At 41.5% G+C, this 21,976-nt stretch overlaps 3 protein-coding genes across 3 annotated transcripts in view; 1 reads left to right on the forward strand and 2 right to left on the reverse strand.

The window, feature by feature from the left end:
* Positions 1-4,536, reverse strand: part of LOC126198579 (RNA-binding protein 41-like) — a 62,784-nt gene extending 58,248 nt beyond the window's left edge. The window contains exon 1 of the mRNA XM_049935016.1: positions 4,408-4,536. The gene's annotated coding sequence lies outside the window, so the exon portion shown is untranslated. The remainder of the gene's footprint in view (positions 1-4,407) is intronic.
* LOC126198578 (WD repeat-containing protein 18) lies at positions 2,772-4,432 on the reverse strand. Its single transcript, XM_049935015.1, has one exon. It carries the CDS (start codon positions 4,327-4,329, stop codon positions 3,001-3,003), a length of 1,329 nt encoding a protein of 442 aa, XP_049790972.1. The 5' UTR covers positions 4,330-4,432; the 3' UTR covers positions 2,772-3,000.
* A 97-nt stretch (positions 4,537-4,633) lies between the features above and the next one.
* Positions 4,634-21,976, forward strand: part of LOC126198580 (malignant T-cell-amplified sequence 1 homolog) — a 68,773-nt gene continuing 51,430 nt past the window's right edge. Inside the window, exons 1-3 of the mRNA XM_049935017.1 lie at positions 4,634-4,774; positions 4,903-5,055; positions 6,640-6,740. Coding sequence (XP_049790974.1) covers positions 4,764-4,774; positions 4,903-5,055; positions 6,640-6,740 — 265 coding nt within the window. The 5' untranslated portion in view covers positions 4,634-4,763. The remainder of the gene's footprint in view (positions 4,775-4,902; positions 5,056-6,639; positions 6,741-21,976) is intronic.

Genomic DNA, 21,976 nt, shown 5'->3' on the forward strand with positions numbered 1-21,976 from the left:
AAGAGCATATTACCAAACATTTCACTTTTACTGTTACCAATCAGACTTGTCATTTTGATGATGAGGCCTCTGATAATTACATTACACTCACTACACAAAAAGAGAAAGCTTAAGTCACTTTAACAATCTGTAGCAGGTCTTCTTTGAAACATTTTTGACAATAATGGATCTAAAATCAGATCCATGGATGATTTTATTTCTTCCACAAGAGAGAAAAGTAATATGAAAAGAGATCTGAAAAGATAGGTTTGGTGCTTCTCAACGAATTTTTGCATTCTGGTCTCCCTCTGAGCAGCTGCACTGTTGTGGTGGAACAAGATATAAGACCACCTGTAATATTTCTTCAACATACTTTTGAAACTGGAAGAACAGCTCAGCTTATCAACCACCAGTTACTGTCCTATCTCAAAAATATGTAACGAAAAGGACACACGTGTGAATGAACATTATCAAGGGATAATGTTTCTTGTTTAACTTTATGAATAAATGTTAATATGGACCACAGATTGCACTAACACACAAAACCCCATCTGAACTGCTATAAACAATGTATCACGTAAGTGGTACCCAAAGAGGGCACACGAGAGAGAGAGAGAGAGAGAGAGAGAGAGAGAGAGAGAGAGAGAGAGAGAGAGAGAGAGAGAGAGACTGCAGATCACACATTGCTATCCAGACTTCCTTTCGGCCAAAAGGCATTTCCTTTTTTAACGCAGACAACCACCACAATTCATGCAAGCACAACGCGCGCGTGCATGACCACTGTATCTGGCCATGGAAAAAGATATTTTGGTCAAAAGCTCAACATGCACTTCAGTCTTTTTGTAGCATCTGTCTGTGACTCAACAGCTCCCATGTATGACGAGCAGCAGTATCTCCTTTTCATAATATTGTTGTACACAAGGTAAGATTAGCAAGTCGCCACTTTTTAACTAGAGAAGTTGTAGACAGACATTAAACCCTACTCCCCCTTCAGACCGAGTTCACCTATCATCAGCAGAAAACCATAACAGCTAATCTTACAGATTCTCACATAATATTTTGCAGTTAATACTTAATTAGGTATTAGTCTCGATCAATGACAATGTAAATATTTGTGTGTTTTGTGAAGCAACATTGGCGCAGCTTGCTGTAAGATGTGAAGAGAAAACAAGGGGACATGTAAACGGCTGGTTATAAGTACCCAATATGAGGTCAGCTGAAAATGTGTTTTGTAGCAAAGATTTTAAGTAATTGGGCCAGATTTTGATGTCAATGTAGTCACTGAATGCAAAATATTTGGAAAAACAATAGTAATAGTCAGAAAAGTTAGCAAGATATTCCCCACAACAAATAATAGTCGCAAGGTACTTCGTGAAAATAACTATTTCAACTGCTTAGCAACTTATTCTCACAGTATTGCTTTCACTGGCTTCACAGAAATCTTGACATCACAACTACCACCACTAGTCATGATGCCATGACAAAAAAAGGGGGGGGGGGGGGGGAGAAATCCATTCTGCAAGAAATGTTTGTTGCAACAAGAATTATAGTTATTCTAACATCATCACATTTGTTAGTTTTGCCAACTCACAAGTAAACTGTCACTTTCCAATCCAACCTAGACTTCAGATTGCTCCACAATAGTCACCAACACAACTGTTCTTTATTCAGCTATGTCACTAAATAAATTTCTCAGCCAATAAGAGGGACAGAGAGCAAACTGCCATGTCAAACTACATGCAGTGGGAAATAACTGAAATACTATAACTTACTTTTGTATTATATTTTTGAACACACAGGAAAGTATTAAAACTGTGGTGGCAGGGAGTCAAAAGAAATCTTTCACAACTCCAACATAACCATGAATAACCTCTGAATAGCGTCAAATAGTTTGAATATTGGCACTCAGAATTCATTGTCTTCCCTTGATTTCCTAAAGCTACCCTACATTTATTATATAAACAGCAATGTTGTCAACCAACATCCCACAGAGTCAAAGCACTCGGATTAGAACTGCTCCTATTTGAAGCATTAGCTGTATAGTAATAGCACAAATGTAGACATATACGGATCTGCTGCAGGTCAATCTTTTATCACAACCTCTATTTGGCATTCACATTCATCAGCTTCACCAACTCGCAGACAAACTATCCTCTTCCACACTAACCTAGGCCCCATACTATCACCACAATCAGTATTTCAAAGGATGTACAGGGAGGGGGTGGGGGAATGGGACAACTGAAGTTATGCTATGCACTGAACCCTTAAGCATTCCCCTTACCCTGCATTTTTCAATATAGCATGAATGTAAAAATTAGTCTTCGCTACCCCTCAATCTGTTACCTCAACTAGATTTTCTGCTTTCATATCCCTAAAGTTTGCCAGCGCACAACCAAATAGTCACTGTCCGAACTAACCTAGACCTCGGGCTGCACTACAGATAAGTTGTCACAATAACTCAAGATTTCAGATGATTCCAATACGTATTTTAACAGTTTCCCTTTTGTTCTAGCAGCATCACTGATTTTTGATAATACATTGATCTACTGTTGCATAGTCATTCAGACATAGAACTTCAATACAGTCCTTATTACTTTCCTATTGTGCTCTGATTGCACATCATTTAACTGATGACACTGTCAATGTAATTCTAAGTGTCACAAGGCATAAGGATATTAAAGGACACCAAATGCAGTGCAGTTCAGGCAAACACAACTTGCAATATTTGATGGTTAATCTCTTTGTGACATTTACTGAAAGACAAATACAAAAATCAAGGAGATACATATATATATTTATCTATGTATATAAAAAGAGAAACAACAGATCACAAATGAGCTGGTTGTTACAGTAAATGAGCAAAGCACTACTGGGCATAAAGGTAACAGTCTGGTATTTATGGAAGTTTAAGACATTTTTACACCTTAGTGCTAATATTCAGTCTTAAAATTACACCACTTCATGAAACAATAACAATGAAACCGGCACATAAAGCACTTAAGTTTCAATAAGAGAATGTTGTTATTTTTCATCTTGCCGCCTTCTCTTCACACTTTTCTTTTTAATACCTCTATTAAGAGAGTCACCATTATTTCCTGTGCTACTTTCAAGTGATGCAGTATCCAACAGTTTGTTGATAGCAAACGTATATAGGTCTTTATTAATTTTTTTTAGAGCTATTACTTCATCTTTTATGCTACCTGCTTCTGCTACTGCAACCATAGGTACCGCGTCGAACAATGTGGGTGATTCACATAAATCCACCTTATTCATAATTTCAATGCATTTGCTTTCACTGTCAACGGATTTTTGAAACCCATTCAATACAACAGTAGGTTTCCAGTCTTCTATAAACATTTGTTTTGGGCAAATGGTAAAAAAAGCATTGTACACAGGCCCCTTATGTTGCAACACCCGTTTGCACTGTCCACTTGGAATGTCCCACACGATGACTTTCATGTCTGTTGAACTTGAGAGCAGTGTCTGACCACCAATTGACGATGACAGACAGGTAATCATTTTATCATGTCCAACAAACTTTTTTGGTGTTTCGTTAACTACATGGTGCACATCTCGAGGAGGATGGCTGATATTGAATTCCTGAATCTTTCCACTATTAGTTCCAACAAAAACAACAGAATCCGTACCATCAACAGTTACAGCTGTTAGTGGTGCATCAAATAATAAAGACAACAACAATTTACCTGATGCCAGGTCATATATTTTACATGTTCGATCAAAAGACACAGACACTAGCAGAGCTCTCATGCCTCCTGGACCAATGAAAACGTCTTTGACTGGCAGGCTATGATCAAAGAAGGTGTATCGTGGTTCTGCTTCTCCTGGCACCGAGTACATTTCATTGGCGAACTGGGAAATCAAGTAAGCGAGAGGCCACACAATTACTCTGCAGTCTTCTCCGCCAGTAGCAATGTGTGTACCGTCATCAGTAAACTTTAAACATGTGATATCCTGGAAGTGACGATTTGACACTGCCATAAGCCGTCCCGATGCTATCTGCCAGATATGGAGTCTCTCAGCTATTCCTGCAGCACAGTACTGAGCATTGGGAGAGACAGCCAATGCGTTTACACAGCCTGAACACAACATCCTTCCAGTGCCCAAATTTATTGTTTCTTGGCTATTAAGTGGCCACGCATGTATGAGTGGTCTTGCGTTGTCAGCCGATAACAAATAATCATTTCCCAAAAGACAAAGCGTATGGGGCGCTGAGACACCGCCACCTTTATAATACATTAACGAAGTTCCGTTGTTGGGATCCCATACACAAGCGTTCCACAACTGACCTGAACCATCACTTGTTATGACTACCTCAGTTGTATCAGTCATTACAAAACTCGAAATAGTTGTGTCTAGCGATGACGATTTTTCAACGTTCGCACTATACAGTCACTACAGTACACTTACCACGTGCAGAAGCAAGTCGCATTGCTCCACTGGTGAAGTTTGTTGTTCTGTTTTTCAGCTGTTAACAGTACAACAGTAAACCAACCTTTCCATAACATTGTATGAAATAGAATAGAAAACCAGTTTTCCACTCACAGTGTAGATTTTATGATCGTAAATGCAGAAATTTATATTTACTGCTATATGAGTAGAAAAGTTATACAAAATTAAAACTTTATATGAAGTACAATTGAATCTAACATTGAAAGTCAGTGCAGGCATAGTTGGATAACCTGCGTTACAAGAGTAAATTAACCAACGAAATAATATCATTGTGTGTGTGTGTATGTGTGGTGTATGAAGTGCAGATTCAAAACATGTTTAAAAAGTGAGGGAGATCGATTGCTATTTCTGAGAAATAACTATATTCATTAGCATAGTTTATGCATTGCGATCACTGCTCAAAATTCTCTCTTCTTCATTGTGTGTGTAAATGTTCCATGTCTCCATTTTCAGATTCGACGAGAAAGAAAGCGTGACGGGAGTGCAACAGCTCAAATCATCCGTGCAAAAAGGGATCAGAACAAAGCTCGTAGATCAGTATCCATACCTGGAGAATTACGTTGACTCGGTCCTTCCAAAGAAGGATACATATCGGATTGTCAAATGGTATGTTCTTACACAAAATATCCTGCGTGGTTACAATCGTCATTCTAGACATTTTGTAGGCGTGATAAATCGAGAGTAAATGTAAGGTAACTACTTATCTACCTGCCTTCCGTTGTTGTGAATTTCAGCGTGTAAGCACAGACACATTAACTCTTCAAACTTAAAATCCCAATGACCAATAGTATATATCACCATAGGATTGAGATTCGTTGATTATAGAAGGAAGTAGCATTAACAGTCGTTAACACGAAAGTTCACCGGTAACTGTTTGTGACGCGTACATTGTGATTTGTTGTGCGTTTAGAGAAGGCGTAATATGTTGCTGCATGACTGTTAGGTCACTTGAGTAAAGGTGCTCCCAGTTGCAATTTGTGGTCTGTTGTCAATTACTTGTGGCATTTTCGTACAGGTAATGAAAATACTTAATGAAACAGTTAGTGGGTAATAGACTATTCGATTCAACTCGCGTTTTTATACAACCTTCCCCCACCCACCCCCATTATGCTTGCATTGATCAATTGAGGTGAGTGGTGACAGTCTTACAAAGATCCTTGGATTTATATAAGCAGGGTTTCTCATTTATGTCGAGTGTTATGCCGTAAGTTAAGGAGCGAAATTTGTAGAATTTGATGATGAACGTGGATTTGTCATCATTTCTTGGTATAACTAGAATAGTAATAAATTTAACCCTGTAGTGTATGTTACATGCAATATTGGGTGTATGTCTGCAACAAACTTTTGGGTATTGACTAGGTAATTTGGTAAATATTAAGCACATGTTCATCGACTAGTGTATCCAGTGTACATTTTTTGTTAGCAAAATGTGCACTGAAACTGAACCCAGATGTCATCTGTTTGTCACTACTGAAACTTTTCTACCCTAAAAAATAATAGGTAGTAAGGCAGTAGTGTACGTCTATGTAGGGCTATGTTCAACAGTTCTTTCCATTAGCTCAACAGCTTTGTATCACATGTATATTCCGTCCTTTTTACCCGGATGCTAGGGTAATATTTATTTTGAAACTTTAACGTCTCATTTTTCAGTATTCCATGTTTCCATTCCCAATTCTTCTTTTGTTGGCATACTTCATTGCACACACTAAATTTTCAACCTTATATACTATCTCCGACTGTTTACTTTCCTTCATTTGTGGTTTCTTTGTATCCTTGTGTTCATTTATAATTTTATCCTGAGATTTCTCCTCTTTATTTTTAAATATTGCATAATTTCTTTCATGTGTCTCTATCCCCAGTAAAGTTAAGCTCTTTCTCCCAATCTGTACTTTTGCACACCTTGTCAGATTGGTTCAAGTGAAAGTGCCAATAAAGTTGTACTAACCTACAAAGAGAACCCCGAGGAAGTCAGAGTGGTATGAGGAAGTGGGGGTATGCAGGGGGAGGGGAGGGAGGGAGAGAGAGAGAGAGAGAGAGAGAGAGAGAGAGAGAGAGAGAGAACACTTTATGCATTGCTTCATTTTGATTCTCAGTTGTCTAGGAATGCTTATATCGTAGGCAATTTCAAAACTTTTATTTTCTCATAAATATAATTGATTTTTCCTTAATAGTTGTGCTATTTTTATTTAGCCATGACCACATAGAAATATTGGTCAATACTTCTGGTGAGCTGCTGTTTTTCCGACACCGGGAAGGTCCATGGATACCGACATTACGGCTTCTGCACAAGTGTGAGTACTGACATTTCTTTTATTATTAATTTGTACAGTTTTGTGTTTAATGTGTGTACTCTTCTGTCTGTATATGGGCTCAGCTTAAGCGTGCAATTGTGCTCCTTGGCTTCATAAAGTTTTGTTTGTTACTTGAATAAAAGTGACTCGCTGATTGTGTTTCTTATTTTGGCAAAATGGAAAGTACTTGCAGCTTGTACCTACAGTCTGAAGATGAACACTGCCTGGTTGAAACCAGTTACAGGGACAAAACAGTGTATGGGAGCTGCCAGCTTAATGCAAGGAAAATGTAGGTCATATATACCAACATATGAGAATCCACGTGTATTTAATGAGAAGAGGATAGGTAGGCAGTTGTGAACTTGATGAAGGCACTAGCCCACACATATATGAAAACTTTATTCAGGATGGCTAGGCACGGCATGACCTTTCAGCCTCCCAAATCTGATGCCGGAGACTTAATGAAAGCACTGCCTCATTCAGTCGTACCCAATGTTCAGTTCTGTTATGTTGGTACTTACTTGGAACATCTTAACTTATTATCAAGAAGAATAGTTATACACTGTTCATTTAATTTCTCCAAACTTTTCACTGCACTTACATTACACATTTGCAGAAGTCTTCAGGACCACAACTGTGCTGACACATCTCTGTTAGTTTCATGTCTGTTTTTCTGCCTGTTTGAAAAACCGATTTATATGTTTATGATTAGAGACTTGTTGTACACAGAAAAATTATGACCCATCAGTATTACGCACAAGTGATAACTAATTAATGTATTATTATTAGTATTATTATTATTATTATTATTATTATTATTATTATTAAGGCTGCTTTTGTTCCATGATTGTGTGCATGAAGCTATTTGTGACTTTTCATGATGTGCTAAACAGATAGGAACATGAAGTTTCTTGGTGCAGTAATGATGGAAATTTTTTTAAATTATGGAACTAGTACCAAATAATGTCATTACAATGAATCCATCCATCCGTCCATCAAGATTACTGGAGACTGTGATTGCAGGTGTACACTTTGGCCAGTGATGACACCAAGCTGAAAACTCCTGTTTCGAGTGAATCTAACATGATGATCAAAACATTGATCGTAACACCCACAGAAATAAAATTACCAAGCAAACCAATACACAGACTAAATCCAGTGAAGTAACTGTGACAACCATGGGGAAAAACCACTCAAAAATGCCAAAAATAAAACCCAAAAAATTACACAAAATGCACCATGAGATCGTGGTATCTCAATCTCCAGTTAACCTATATTGCTCAATCCTAGACTATACTCCGTTCATCATAAGAATAAACCTGATGTAAAAAAAACACAATGACTGGGCAGAAGTCGCAGCACTAGTACACTGGTGGTGTTACACTTTGGAAGTAGGTCCTACTTATGTATTAGATATATTATTACTAAGTTACATTAAATGAAACTCTAAGATATTCAAAGGTATTAACAGCCATCAATGTTTTCTTAATCACACTTGAGCTATGTAATTTTTATTTCAAAAATTGTCTACAGTCACAGCCGCAGCACTGTTGTGCTCTGATTGTCGCACTGTTAATATGTAATATGAAAATGGTAGAGGCTGCTTTCTTTTCCATAATGAGAGACACATGTGGAACACAGTTAAAAAGTGCTGAGAAGTAGGTTGTTGTTAATGTTTTTCATAAATTTACGGAAATAATTGGCTTTGAAGTTTTTTGAGGGAATGTATTAGATATAGTTGAGACACAAATACACATTGGATGTATAGCAGAATCGGTAGTGTAGTATAGTCTGTCTGTAAACTCATAAGCGAGCAGCGCTTTTGGTGGGGGAAGCGGCCTTTCCCTGAAGAATGCTGCCACCGGCCTACAGGGGCACCCAAAATCTGTTGCCCATTGCCTGTCTAGCGTTGTAGATCAGCGTGCGGTGATATACGTTGTTTCTGTTCGTGGGATCTTAGTTGCCAGTGCTGGAGAGTTAACTTTGTATACTTACTGATATACTTCGTTATCCGGAAGTGATGGATAATTGTCTAGTATTGCAAGAAAATGTGCAGAATACGAAGAAGTGGAGGTATTGTGCGGAGTAACGAGCGTTCGATCGCCTCTTATGTTATTACAGCATGTATTAAAGAGGCGATCCAAAAGGAACTGTTGGCTAATGTTACCAGTCCCAATCAAAGGACTGCAATTTATGGAAACGTCTGCCTCACCCAATAGGACGCATAAGTAAGGAACAGAAAAAAAAGCCGCACGGTTTACTGGAATCGCCACGAAGTTAAACTAATAATTTTGGGAGGAAACCCATCGTTATAGACAATTTCAAAATCATGTAAAACCTTTGATGCTTATGGAACACTAAATCTCGGTCACTATTCACCGATTCGAAGACATATTGCTTAAAACATGTGTGCAATAGCTATTCTAAACACTGCTGAAATTTCCTTCGAAACATGTACACAGATTCTGGACTTCAAGCAAAAAGCTTGACATATGAGGTGCATTCACATATTAATTTTTATTTTTTGGTAAGAACTTTATTTGTTAATCTACAGCAATGTTATCCTCTTCAAAATATTCCCCATTACATAATATACAATTATGCCAGTGCTTTTTCCAATTCTCAGAACACTTTAGGAACTGTTTGTTCGGGATAGTTTATAGGTCTCTTAACTGTGCATTTTTAATCTCATCCATGCTTGTAAAACTGCTGTCTTTTAAGGCCTGCTTTGAAATGCTTATACCACTTGTCTGCCATTGGTTTACTCATAACAGGCTCACCAAAAGCAATATTTACCATTTCTAAAAATTTCATACACTTTATTCCATTCTTATAACAAAATTTAATACAGATTCTCTTAATTTATTTGTATGCTACCAAAACACATGTAACCTTTCTGACAGCAGACAACAGAGTAAATACCCAATATGCATAACATTGTACACATACTTTTGAGGCATGTTTATGAAAACAGTGATAAAAAAGTAGTGCAAATCGGACTAACAAAACACACAAAATTAGAAATTTCTGCTTACTTTTTAAACACTCTTTGTGTTGGAAGAATTGTTAATTTTCAGTGCAGTTCTTCAAAGAAAACTTCTACCTTTTAGTAGAAACACAAAATTAGAGCAAACCTTAAATTCTACAGACTGATTGCATTATATGGGGTTCGTTTTACAAATAGCAATAGAGGAACATACATTCACACGAACAGGCATTTGGTTCTGTGTTTGTAGTAGAATCCTGACTTCCGTTCTTATGTTAGTATTATTTAATCTATAATGTTGTGTTTCGGAGGAAGCTGTTGTTTTTTGTTTTCCTTATGGTCTTAATGCATTTGTCTAAAAATAAACGCAACCTAGACGTATTTGTACACAGCGTCGCCACAGGTTTAAAGCGCGTGCCACAGCAGGGACGGTACTATGTTGTGAAACAGCCTGTAGAAGCGCCCTATGACGTAGCTGGATAGGCAGAGTGGGGACTCGCTCGCTCGATTTTCGGTTTACCGACAGACTATAGATTGGTAACAACATACTATGGTTTGGTGGTACAAGTCTCGCCTCAGTCATTTTTTTCTCGTTCAATAAGAAATACCTGCATCTCATAATTTTTTATGAATAATGCATGTCTTCATGTTTCTAATTACATATTGAATGCAAAATTCCTGTTTTAATTTCAAATATAAATTCTTAATTATCGATAATTTATGAAAGACCATTAATAAAGGTTGCTTAAATTAAGAAAACATAAGTTTAATTTTTGAAGGCAAAAATGAAAAACCAAATACTCTTTATTTGGATGTGTGTATTGTTTTATACCACAGATGTAGATAAGTTGTGTTAAACTTGAAAAACAATCATTTTCACAGCATCAAGCACACCATACAAATACTACCTTTTACATTTGCCACTGTACCATTGCGATATGAACCCAACAGAACTGATCTGGAGCCAAGTTAAGGGATTCGGCCTCAGAAATAACAAGATAGTTAAGCTGCCAGACGTACTGGAGCTAACGCATGCAGCTTTTTCATGTCACGCCGAACGCTGGTGGGGGTGTAGAATGGCAGGTCGTGAAAGAAGAGGAGAAATGCGGCACTTTAATGGCTTCGTCGATTCTGTTGTTGATAGACTTGTTTTCAACATAGCAGATGGCAGTTCCTGAAATGAAATGTTTTTCTCAAATTCGGATAAAAAAGGAGCTAAGAGATTACCAGACGACTGACTGCAGTTAATACCTTCAGTGGCTTCAGTATTCACACCTGCAGTATGCTTTTGCATCACTCGTAGCTCTCTCAGGAAAATTACCTAAGTTGGGAATTTTCATCACTCTAGTTTGTAATTAGAATACTTTGTCAGGTAAGAACAACAGCGTTTTATACTTTCTGTCTGGTCACCCAAGAAGTGCACAGTAGTTTTGCCGAATATTATTTCATTCCCTTTAAAACTTAAATGACATTCAAGGCTATATTGTTTCTTTCCTGGTCTCTTTTACGTCTGAACTACAACTGCTTACATCATTGCAGGTGAGTTGGACTGCTGGCTGGCCAGTGCTGTCCAAGTTTAATGAGTCAGTAAAGCTGTTGTCCTGCATTATCACTTCACCTATGTGCGTGTAACACAGCATAAAACGTATCCTTGTGATCGTACTTGACTGTACTGGCCAAAGCTTGGCTTCCGCTCCATGCGAAACAAGAGATTCAAGTAAACACAGAAGAATACATGGCGTAATGTTTACATCAGGTTTATTCTTATGATGATGAATAGAGTATAGGATACCTCCCCTCACCCCCCACCCCCCACCCCTCACCCACAACTACAAAAGCTGGCATCCCAGTCTCCAGTTCACCAGTATACCTCAATCCTAGACCATGATACCAATGTGTGTAACACCATCCCCCTCCCTCCCCCACTTTCCACAACTTCAAAAGCTGGTACCTCGATCTCCAGTCCACTTTTATAGCTCAACGCAGTTACGGTATTGGCAACTTTAATGTTGCAGTTGGTAACTGAATGTGCCGTGGATGATGGGAAGTGAACATGACAAATGATGAGTCGGTTAGCACAAGACTGTGGAATCCACGAGAAAATAGTTTTCGGTGAATGTCATAAGTGGAGCAATGCCTTTTAATTAAATTTTAGGAGAAGGTAGGTGGTTCAATGTTTTTAATTAAATAATAGGAGATGGATAGGGGATCAGTGTTTTTGATTAAAACATGGGAGGAGGTAGGTGGATTAATGTTCATAATAGAGTCACACTTTAGACATACACTACTGGCAATTAAAATTGCTACACCAAGAAGAAATGCAGATGATAAACGGGTATTCATTGGACAAATATATTATACTGGAACTGACATGTGATTACATTTTCACGCAATTTGGGTGTATAGATCCTGAGAAATTAGTACCCAGAACAACCACCTCTGGCCGTAATAACGGCCTTGATACACCTGGGCATTGAGTCAAACAGACCTTGGATGGCGTGTGCAGGTACAGCTGCCCATGCAGCTTCAACACGATACCACAGGTCATCAAGAGTAGTGACTGGCGTATTGTGTCAAGCCAGTTGCTGGGCCACCATTGACCAGATGCTTTCAATTGCTGAGACATCTGGAGAGTGTGCTGGCCAGGGCAGCAGTCGAACATTTTCTGTATCCAGAAAGGCCTGTACAGGACCTGCAACATGCGGTCGTGCATTATCCAGCTGAAATGTAGGGTTTCGCAGAGATCGAATGAAGGGTAGAGCCATGGGTTGTAACACATCTGAAATGTAACTTTGACTGTTCAAAGTACCGTCAATGCGAACAAGAGGTGACAGAGACGTGTAATCAATGGCACCCCGTACCATCACGCCAGGTGATACGCCAGTATGGCGATGACGAATACACGCTTCCAATGTACGTTCACCATGATGTCGCCAAACACGAATGCGACCATCATGATGCTCTAAACAGAACCTGGATTCAGTCGAAAAAATGACGTTTTGCCGTTCATGCACCCAGGTTCGTCGTTGAGTACACCATTGCAGGCACTCCTGTCTGTGATGCAGCGTCAAGGGTAACCGCAGCCATTGTCTCCGAGCTGATAGTCCATGCTGCTGCAAAAGTCGTCGAACTGTTCATGCAGATGGTTGTTGTCTTGCATACGTCACCATCTGTTGACTCAGGGAGCGAGATGTGGCTGCACGATCCGTTACAGCCATGTGGATAAGATGCCTGTCATCTCGACTACTAGTGATTGTGATCCAGCACGGCGTTCCGTATTACCCTCCTGAACCCACCGATTCCATATTCTGCTAACAGTCATTGGATCTCGACCAACGCGAGCAGCAATGTCGCGATACGATAAAATGCAATTGTGATAGGCTACAATCCGACCTTTATCAAAGTCGTAAATGTGATGGTACGCATTTCTCATCCTTACATGAGGCATCAGAACAACGTTTCACCAGGCAGTGCTGGTCAAATGCTGTTTGTGTATGAGAAATTGGTTGGAAACTTTCCACTTGTCAGCACGTTGTAGGTATCGTCACTGCTCCAACCTTGTGTGAATGATCTGAAAAGCTAATGATTTGCATATCACAGCATCTTCCTGTTGGTTAAATTTCACGTCTGTAGCATGTCATCTTCGTGGTGTAGCAATTTTAATGGTCAGTAGTGTATTAATAAACAATGATACACCTACCTTCTGCCATGATTTAATTAAAAATATTGATATTACTCGGCTGTTATGCGGGCACCTAACAGTACAGTTGAAATTTTATGTCATATTCTGTTTTATATGACAACATTCCACACAATATATTCCATTGTGCCACAATGCTATTTCGTAGTTTCACATCATGATGACTGTAGCACAACAAATGACACAATAACATACCTCGCAAACACATCACCACAGCACAATTAAATGGCTAGAGTATGCCATCTCTTCATACACCGCACTCTCTACAACAACATTTCACTTCTGCACAAAAAAAATAAATAAATAAATAAATAAAAATAAAATACACACACGCGCGCGCGCGCGCTGCATAGCGGCAGACAGCACCGCATGTAGAGGACGCGCGTAACTGCGTGGCGGCACTTTGAAAGATCGGCGAGTCACAACACTTTTCCCCCCTTTGAAGTTTTGGCCTGTAGATTGCTAACGTCCATAGGTGTTGTTTGACTGGCCGTAAAGTCTCGAGGAGGAGGCTTCCCGTACGAACGGAAGTATCCCCGATGATAAAGGGTCGAGAAGACGAGATGTGGGGGTCGAATCTGCTGGGGCCCCGTGCACCAATCGGCCCGTTGCAGCAAGTCCGGTTGTTATAACAGGTGACATGGGCGATGTGTCCGCGTCCATAGGAGAAGGAGGCGAGTAGAGTTGCTCCGACAGATCATGGTCATCTGGTTCCTGCATGGGCACGTCTCCTGGTGGCATCAGTTCTTGTGCTGGCACCGATATGATGGTGAGAGGACTGCGTTGTGAGGAATGAGAGATTCCAGTATCAGGTATCAGTCAGGTAGAGCCGAAGGTGGTGTAGCGGCATCCAGAACAGGCGTTGCCGGCACATGAGGCCGAAGCTGGTGCGAATGACGCACTGCAACACCCGTGTCCATCTGGATTTCATACAGGCGTTGGCCACGGTGTCGTAAGATGCGGCCAGGACTCCATTTTGGCCGCCTGCCATATCCCCATACCCACACAAGGTCGTCGTCGGTGAACCAGCCAAGCGAAGGCACCCGAGGCCGCAGAAGATGAAGTAGCGTGCGGGGCTGTCGGCTATGTAAGAGCTCAGCCGGGCTGTGGTCGCCCGTGGGAGTGAAACGGTAAGAAGCCAGAAATTGGAGAAGCACATCAGCAGCAGCAGAAGAAGTCAGGAGTTTCTTCATCTGAGCCTTCAATGTGCAGACCAGTCATTTAGCCTCACCGTTTGACTGTGGGTGGAACGGAGGGGCCGTGACATGCATGATGCCGTGACGGGCACAAAAATCCGCAAAATCGGAAGAGGCAAATTGCGGACCGTTATCAGTGACAAGAGTAGAGGGAAGGCCTTCCAAAGAGAAAATGCGAGCTAGATCATTGGTGGTTGCCGCGGTGGTAGGCGATGTGCAATGGACAATGAAAGGAAAGTTAGAGTAGGCGTCAATAACGAGAAGCCAATAAGTACTTAAAAAAGGTCCCGCGAAGTCAGCATGAATTCGCTCCCAGGGCTTCTCAGGCGAAGGCCACGCTGACAAAGATGACTTCGGGGCGGCGGCCTGTGACGCACAAGGGCCACAGGCAGCGACCATGTGTGCGATTTCAGAGTCGATGCTGGCGCGCCAGAGATTTAGTGCAAGAGACACCCCAGTGCCCTTGGTGAAGGACGCACAAGACCGAAGCACGCAAAGATGTAGGTACCACAACACGCGGCCAAGCATTTTCGGTGGAAAGGAGGATAACACCATCCCTAGCCGTGAGGCGGTAACGCAAAGCGTAGTAGTTCCGCAACGGATCAGAAGTCTTAGCGGACGGACGATCTGGCCAACCCTTCTGAATACAGCGTAAAACCTGGGAGAGGGTAGGGTCAGAACCCATAGCAGCCGGTCTCCGGTGATGGGGAACCCGTCCACAACCCGCTGCTCGGCAACATCCAGGTGGAAACACAAAAGTTCGTCCCTATCGAATGCCAGATCAGGACCCATGGGAAGGCGAGACAGTGCATGAGCATTTGCATGTTGAGCCGTCGGCCGGAAATGAATCTCATAATTGAAACGAGACAAGTAAAGAGCCCAACGCTGGAGGCGGTGTGCAGCCTTGTCGGGAAGTGACGTTGATGGATGAAACAAGGAAACGAGTGGTTTGTGATCAGTGACAAGATGAAATTTGGTTACATAGAGAAAAACACCAAACTTATGAAGATCATAAATAATAGCCAAAGCTTCTTTTTCAATTTGAGAATACTTTTGTTGGGCACCCGTGAGCATTTTGGAGGCATAAGCAATGGGTTGTTCAGAACCGTCAGAAAAACGGTGCACAAGGACTGCACCGACCCGGTATTGAGAGGCGTCTGTGGCAAGAACAAGATATTGGCCAGGTCGATAAGTAGCCAGGCACGGGGCCTGTTTCAGCATAGTCTTCAATTTCTGGAAAGCCGCATCGCATGACGTGGACCAGTGAAAAGGCACGTTTTTATGCAACAGGCGATGCAACGGCTGAGCCACCGAAGCCGCAGACCGTAAAAACTTGTGATAGTATGCTATTTCCCCCAGAAGGCCTGCAGTTCCTTAACAGATGTAGGGCGAGGAAGGGCATCGATCACAGCGACAGTTTGCTGAAGCGGATAAATACCACCCCAAGAGAGTTTGCTCAAGTGGACGAATACAATCCTGGGAGAGTTGAAACCCCAAGTACGTGATAGATGCCTGAAAAAATTTTGATTTCTGAAGATTACACTTAAGACCGGCAGTCTCTAAGACATGAAAAAGTGTGCGGAGATTTTGAAGATGTTCATCAGTGGTGGAGCCAGTGACAACAATGTCGTCCTGGTAATTTATACACCCAGGGACAGTGAGTAATAATTGTTCCAAGGATCGCTGAAAGAGAGCAGGGATGCTGGCAACCCCGAATGGCAATCGTTGGTATTGATAGAGGCCGAAAGGCGTGTTAAGGACAAGAAACTGCCGGGAAGCAGTGTCGAGAGGAAGATGATGATAAGCTTCTGACAGGTCAAGTTTAGAAAAATACTGGCCTCCAGCAAGTTTAGTGAACAATTCTTCAGGTCGAGGCATAGGGTAAGTGTCGATAAGGCATTGAGCATTTACAGTGGCTTTGAAATCGCTTCAGAGACGAAGATCACCATTTGGCTTAGCAACAACAACGACAGGAGAGGACCACTCACTGGAAGTGACAGGAAGCAAGACCCCTGAAGCAGTGAGATGATCCAGCTCCCGTTTGACCTGATCACGAAGGGCAACAGGAATGGGCCGAGCCTGAAAAAACTTAGGCCGAGCAGTGGGTTTGAGCGTGATATGAGCTTCAAAGTCGTTTGCACGGCCTAACCCAGGCGAAAAAAGGGACAAAAATGTCATCAACAAGGAATTCAATTGAGCATAAGGAATAACATCAGAGACGATATTGAAGAGTCATCTATGGAGAACCCAAAAACGCGAAAGGCATCGAAACCAAAAAGGTTCTCCGCGTTACTATGGTTGACCACAAATATGGGAACAGTGCGAACGACAGATTTGTAAGATACCTCAGCATCAAATTGTCCCCAGAGAGAAATCTTCTGTTTATTGTAAGTTCATAATTGCTGAGTGACAGGTGACAGGATTGGAGAATCCAACTGAAGATACGTTTGAGAATTGATGATAGTGGCAGCAGAACCAGTACCCACTTGCATGCAAATATCTCGACCAAGTATTTGGACAGTGAGGAATAACTTCCCTGAAAGGGAAGTAGTACAATTAACAGACAACACAGAATGAGAATCTGCGTACAGTGTGTGGCAGAGGGTACCTTGAACCATTACTAGTCACATCAAATGAATTCGCAATTGCAAATAAGAACTACCATCAGCTGTAGAATGGAATGATGACAATGAAAATTTGTGCCGGACTAGCTGCCTTACCATTTGGCTATCTGTGCACAACTCATGGCCAGACCCGAACTTCCATATGTCGTCAAACATGCGTCTGAGACGCAATCAGAATAACACAGGCACTGCAATATCGTACATTACTAGTCACTTCCTTTCTTGTTCCAGTCGCAAATACAGCGAATGGAAAAACGACTACCTGTACAACTCCATAAAAGCCCTAATTTCTCTTATCTTCGTGGTCTTTACGTGAAATGTAGATAGGCGGCAGTAGAGTCGATCTGCAGTCAGGTTCAAATCCTGGTTCTCTAAATGTTCTCACTAGTGTTTTGTGAGAATAATGCTGTCTCCCCTTCAGGGATTCGCGTTTGAGCTCACGAAGCATCTCCGTATTACTTGTGTTGTTATCGAACCTACCAGTAACAAACCTAGCAGACCGCCTCCGAATTGCTTCAATGTCGTCCTTTAATCTGAGCTGGTGGGGATCCTGACACTCGAGCAGAACTCAAGAATGGGACGCACAACTGTTTTATACATGGTCTCCTTTAAGGATGAACCACACTTTCCGAAAACCGAAGTCGGACATTCACCTTCCATACTACTGTCCTTACATGCTCGTTCCATTTCATGTGATTATTAATTGACATGACTGTGTCAATTTAAGTGCGTGGGAAAACTCCTGAGAAGCTCAGAAAGTAATTAGATTATGGTTCGGCAAATTCAATTATTTAATCCATGACCTTCAGTGTTTGTGCAATACACTTTCCCTCATTGCTTTGAGTCCATGCATGTATCTTCTGAATTTTCTGAAGATAAGACAACCAAATTAATTTTTTGACATGTTCATCCCTAAGTCTGCTATAATCCGTAGTGCGGATGAGGCAAAGTTTAAGATGATCTGTAATGTGTTATGTGTAGCCTTGTTCTTATCAGTATAAACTACTAACAATTTAGAATATTCGGTTCCATTTATTGGTTTTCTCTCATGTATTATTCCTAACAATCAGCAGAATGGAGAAAGAAATTCCCTGAGTGAGAGAATAATTTAACAACTGATCATTGATGATGGTAAATAAGGGCAGAAGGTACCGTGAAAATTATGATAACATGAATTTTTTATTGGTCATAAAATAATTTGAAGAATGCTTTCTTTGAAAATATGAAAGTATTTTAAACCAAAGCCTTGTTTAAAAGTCCAAAATGTCAGTTGAAGTGGCAGCTTGCAGACAGTAACATTTGTTGCTCTGTGATTTCTCTTCTTTGAATTCACAAGCCTAAGTACTTTTTCCCCATTACTGTGAGCATTTAGCTATTAGCTCTATTGTTTGTTGCCTTGCATTCAGTAGTTTACTGTAGCAATAATGTAATGCATGTATTTTTTGTTTATGAGCAAAGAAATGCTGAAATTGACATCCAGAGTTTCCAAGAAAAGGTCTGGAAAACCTGAAAGAAAGAAAATAATGAATATAATGAAGACAATGAAGACAGCATTAAGTTTGTATATGGCTTGGGTACTATTGGAAAGGGGTTAACAACAGGAAAAACTTTAGGTCATTACGAACTTGGTAAAATTTCTGGAATATAATTGTTTACTGCAGGCTGCTTGCAAATCAGTGGCAGTGGAATCTATCATAGATGCAGTGAAAGAAGCTGTGAATTTAAAGGATGAGTGCATAGCTCTAATGTATTAAAGAAACTGTAAGTGCAATAAAATTTTAAACTCAGTTTCCCATAACTTTTGTTTTTAATTGCCTAACTTTTGTTTTTAACAGCCTAATGTACCTTTTCTCTGAAACCATTTATCCCAGAGTAGTATCTGGTATTGGGCCGTGCGGAAGTTGAATGCCCACCAGAACAAATGGATCTTGGTGGCCAATAGAGGGCAGGGACGCTGCAGTGCTGCACTTGCCTAGCACAGGCGCCACTGTCTCACCGTGTGAATAATACACCACCTAATAGTGCCCTCACAGCCGCCATGCATTGATCGCTCGGTCATTCGTGTACTTCGTCTGATAGCGTTCATTACTGTCTTCACCATACTACTGACTACTCGTCACCAATTTCGCCTGATATTGGCTTTCCTCTCTGGTCGATTTGGATTGTGGCTCGTGCCTGATCTGTTGACAGCATTGTGTTGAAAGTTTGTCTCATTTCATTGTAGCCATCCTCTTTTTGTTGTGTCCGCCATGTGTCTGTCCTGTTGCTCAACTCTGCCATGGATTTGAGTCCTGACTGCAGGTGGTCTTCCCACCTTGCGTCATCATCATTTCTCACCTGTTCTCTGATGTGTGCACAGGTGTTAGATGACTCATGGACATAGTGCAATGAAAGTCTAACAGTCAATTTTCTTGGTATATGTGCACGAAATGGCACTTCTTTTTAGCTTACTAGCTACATTAAAAGAGGACTATTGAAACATTTTTCAGAATTGCAATTTTAACATATTATTCATAAAAATCATCAGCTTGTTAATGAATAGTGTAAAAGTACACAGAAGAAATTCGTTGTTCTCCTGTTATTACTTCCTAAGAAAATGTCCACTGAACATTATTAATTTAACATGGCGAAGACCTTCTCCCCTTAATTCATTTGGAGAACACACAACATACCCTTAGTAAGTAGTACACATCACACTGTTACTTTACTTTCCATGTGAGAAGAGCGTTATCGATCATGTCTATCCAAACCATGACGGATAGTGGTAAACCATAGGCGAGTGTCAGCAAGGGATGGGACGGAACACCAACTACGTTCATTGTGTATGTGGGGGAAGGAGGGGGGGGGGGGTCACTTACTCAACATGATAAAGAGGCTGTTCCGGCAGCCATTGAGATAACAGGGTGCAGCCTGCTTCAGAGAAAACTGAGAAGACCAGACTTGCTTAATAAGTTTCAATGAATCTCACAATTTGCACTATTGTAACCAGAACTGATCATGGCCTCCTGGTTCTGCATTGTGTTATAGGCTTCCAATAATATGTCACAAGCTAGCCTGTGACTTCCTAGACTTGAGCCACACCATTGAGAACATTATGGTCCCCTTGAATGTGTCAGGTGTGAACTATATGTAGGAGGCTGCTACCCCTGGTAGACGACTATGTGTGTGGTGCATACATGGATTTTTAGGTGAGGTGACTCTCGATTCAGTCAAAATAATGATAGCTGTCAGAGACATAGGCAAGAGTATTACAATCAAAATATCCACGGGTGTACTGCCGGTCTACAGTGTCCAACGGGCACAATATTTCGGCGATCATACATGTCGCCATCACCAGGTGAACTGATGGACTGAGCTCCTGTGAACGTGCCGGCACGTAGATCCGTACACTATGGCTGCTCAGGGGGAACTGGGTTCGGTCGCGGCGGCGGCCGATTTAAATACCCTCCGCCCGCGGCGCGCTCACTCCGCCGTCTGCGCCCCGCGCCAAGGTCGCGCGGTGGAACAGATTGCGACGGCATCTGAGATGACGTCGGTGTGATGGCTCTGTCCGCCGTGGTCATCACAACTATACATTTGCTCGATTTACTCTTTGTTGTGACGACCACGGCGGACAGAGCCATCACACCGACGTCATCTCAGACGCTGTCGCAATCTGTACCACCGCACGACCGTAGCGCGGACGGCGGAGTGAGCACGCCGCGGGCGGAGGGTATTTAAATTGGCCGCCGCCGCGACCGAACCCAGTTCCCCCTGAGCAGCCATAGTGTACGGATCTCCGTGCCGGCACGTTCACAGGAGCTCAGTCCGTCAGTTCACCTAGTGATGGCGACATGTATGATAGCCGAAATATTGTGCCCCTTGGACACTGTAGACCGGCAGTACACCCGTGGATATTTTGATTATCAAATACGCCGGGAGAAACTCAAGAATCACAAGAGTATTACAATTCCAGTGATTAACTGCCGAAGCATTCACAGCCAGTTTCTGGAAATCCGGGAATTTCAAACATGTCAGAAAATCGGAAATATATGCGAAATTTGGGGGGAAAAACCTGAAAAATTCTCATTTTTGTCTCAGTAGATGAAATGGTTTATTTACTGAGGTGTCATGCATCATAACTGGCTGGGTGCAGTCGAGTACGTGCACAACTTCCCTACTACCCTCATTACTACTACTTCTCCCCTTCTTACCATTCCCCTCAGCTTGCAGTCAGTGTTGCCACCACTTCTTGCTACTGGCCTAGCAGCTGCCTACAAAAGGCAGGGAGGCATGAGAAATGGTTTGTTTTGATCTGATTCTCAGAGACTGTAGACGCAGTGGCTAGAGAGGGCAGTCGTGTGCGTACGTTTTTGTGCGTGCGTGCACACTCTTGTTTTCTGATAAAAGCTATGGCTGAAAATTTAGTTGTGAGAGTGTGATTGTCTTTTCTACATGCCTATCTATGGTTCAGCAATCATTTTTATGGTGAATTGCCACCTATCCTCATTATTATTAATTCTCAGAGTATTTGAGCAAGTTATCTGTTGCATGGATTGATCACTGTGGTCTGATTTCATCAACATGTTGTCTGTGGCTCATTAATAGCTGGCCACACTTTTCTGTGATGAGCCAAAACCGCAGGCTGTTCCTGCGGGTATCTGTAATGGATTGGGCCTGCCAATCTGGAGCCATTCAGTTTCCTCTAATGTGCAGGCTCTGCATGTTGGATCTAGTCTCACCGATCTGCC

Source organism: Schistocerca nitens, chromosome 8 (assembly GCF_023898315.1).
Source record: "Schistocerca nitens isolate TAMUIC-IGC-003100 chromosome 8, iqSchNite1.1, whole genome shotgun sequence".
Taxonomy (NCBI): Eukaryota; Metazoa; Arthropoda; class Insecta; order Orthoptera; family Acrididae; genus Schistocerca; species Schistocerca nitens.

Excerpts from the sequence above, each read along its gene's own strand:
- LOC126198578 (XM_049935015.1), bottom strand. The coding sequence starts at position 4,329 with ATGACTGATACAACTGAGGTAGTCATAACAAGTGATGGTTCAGGTCAG.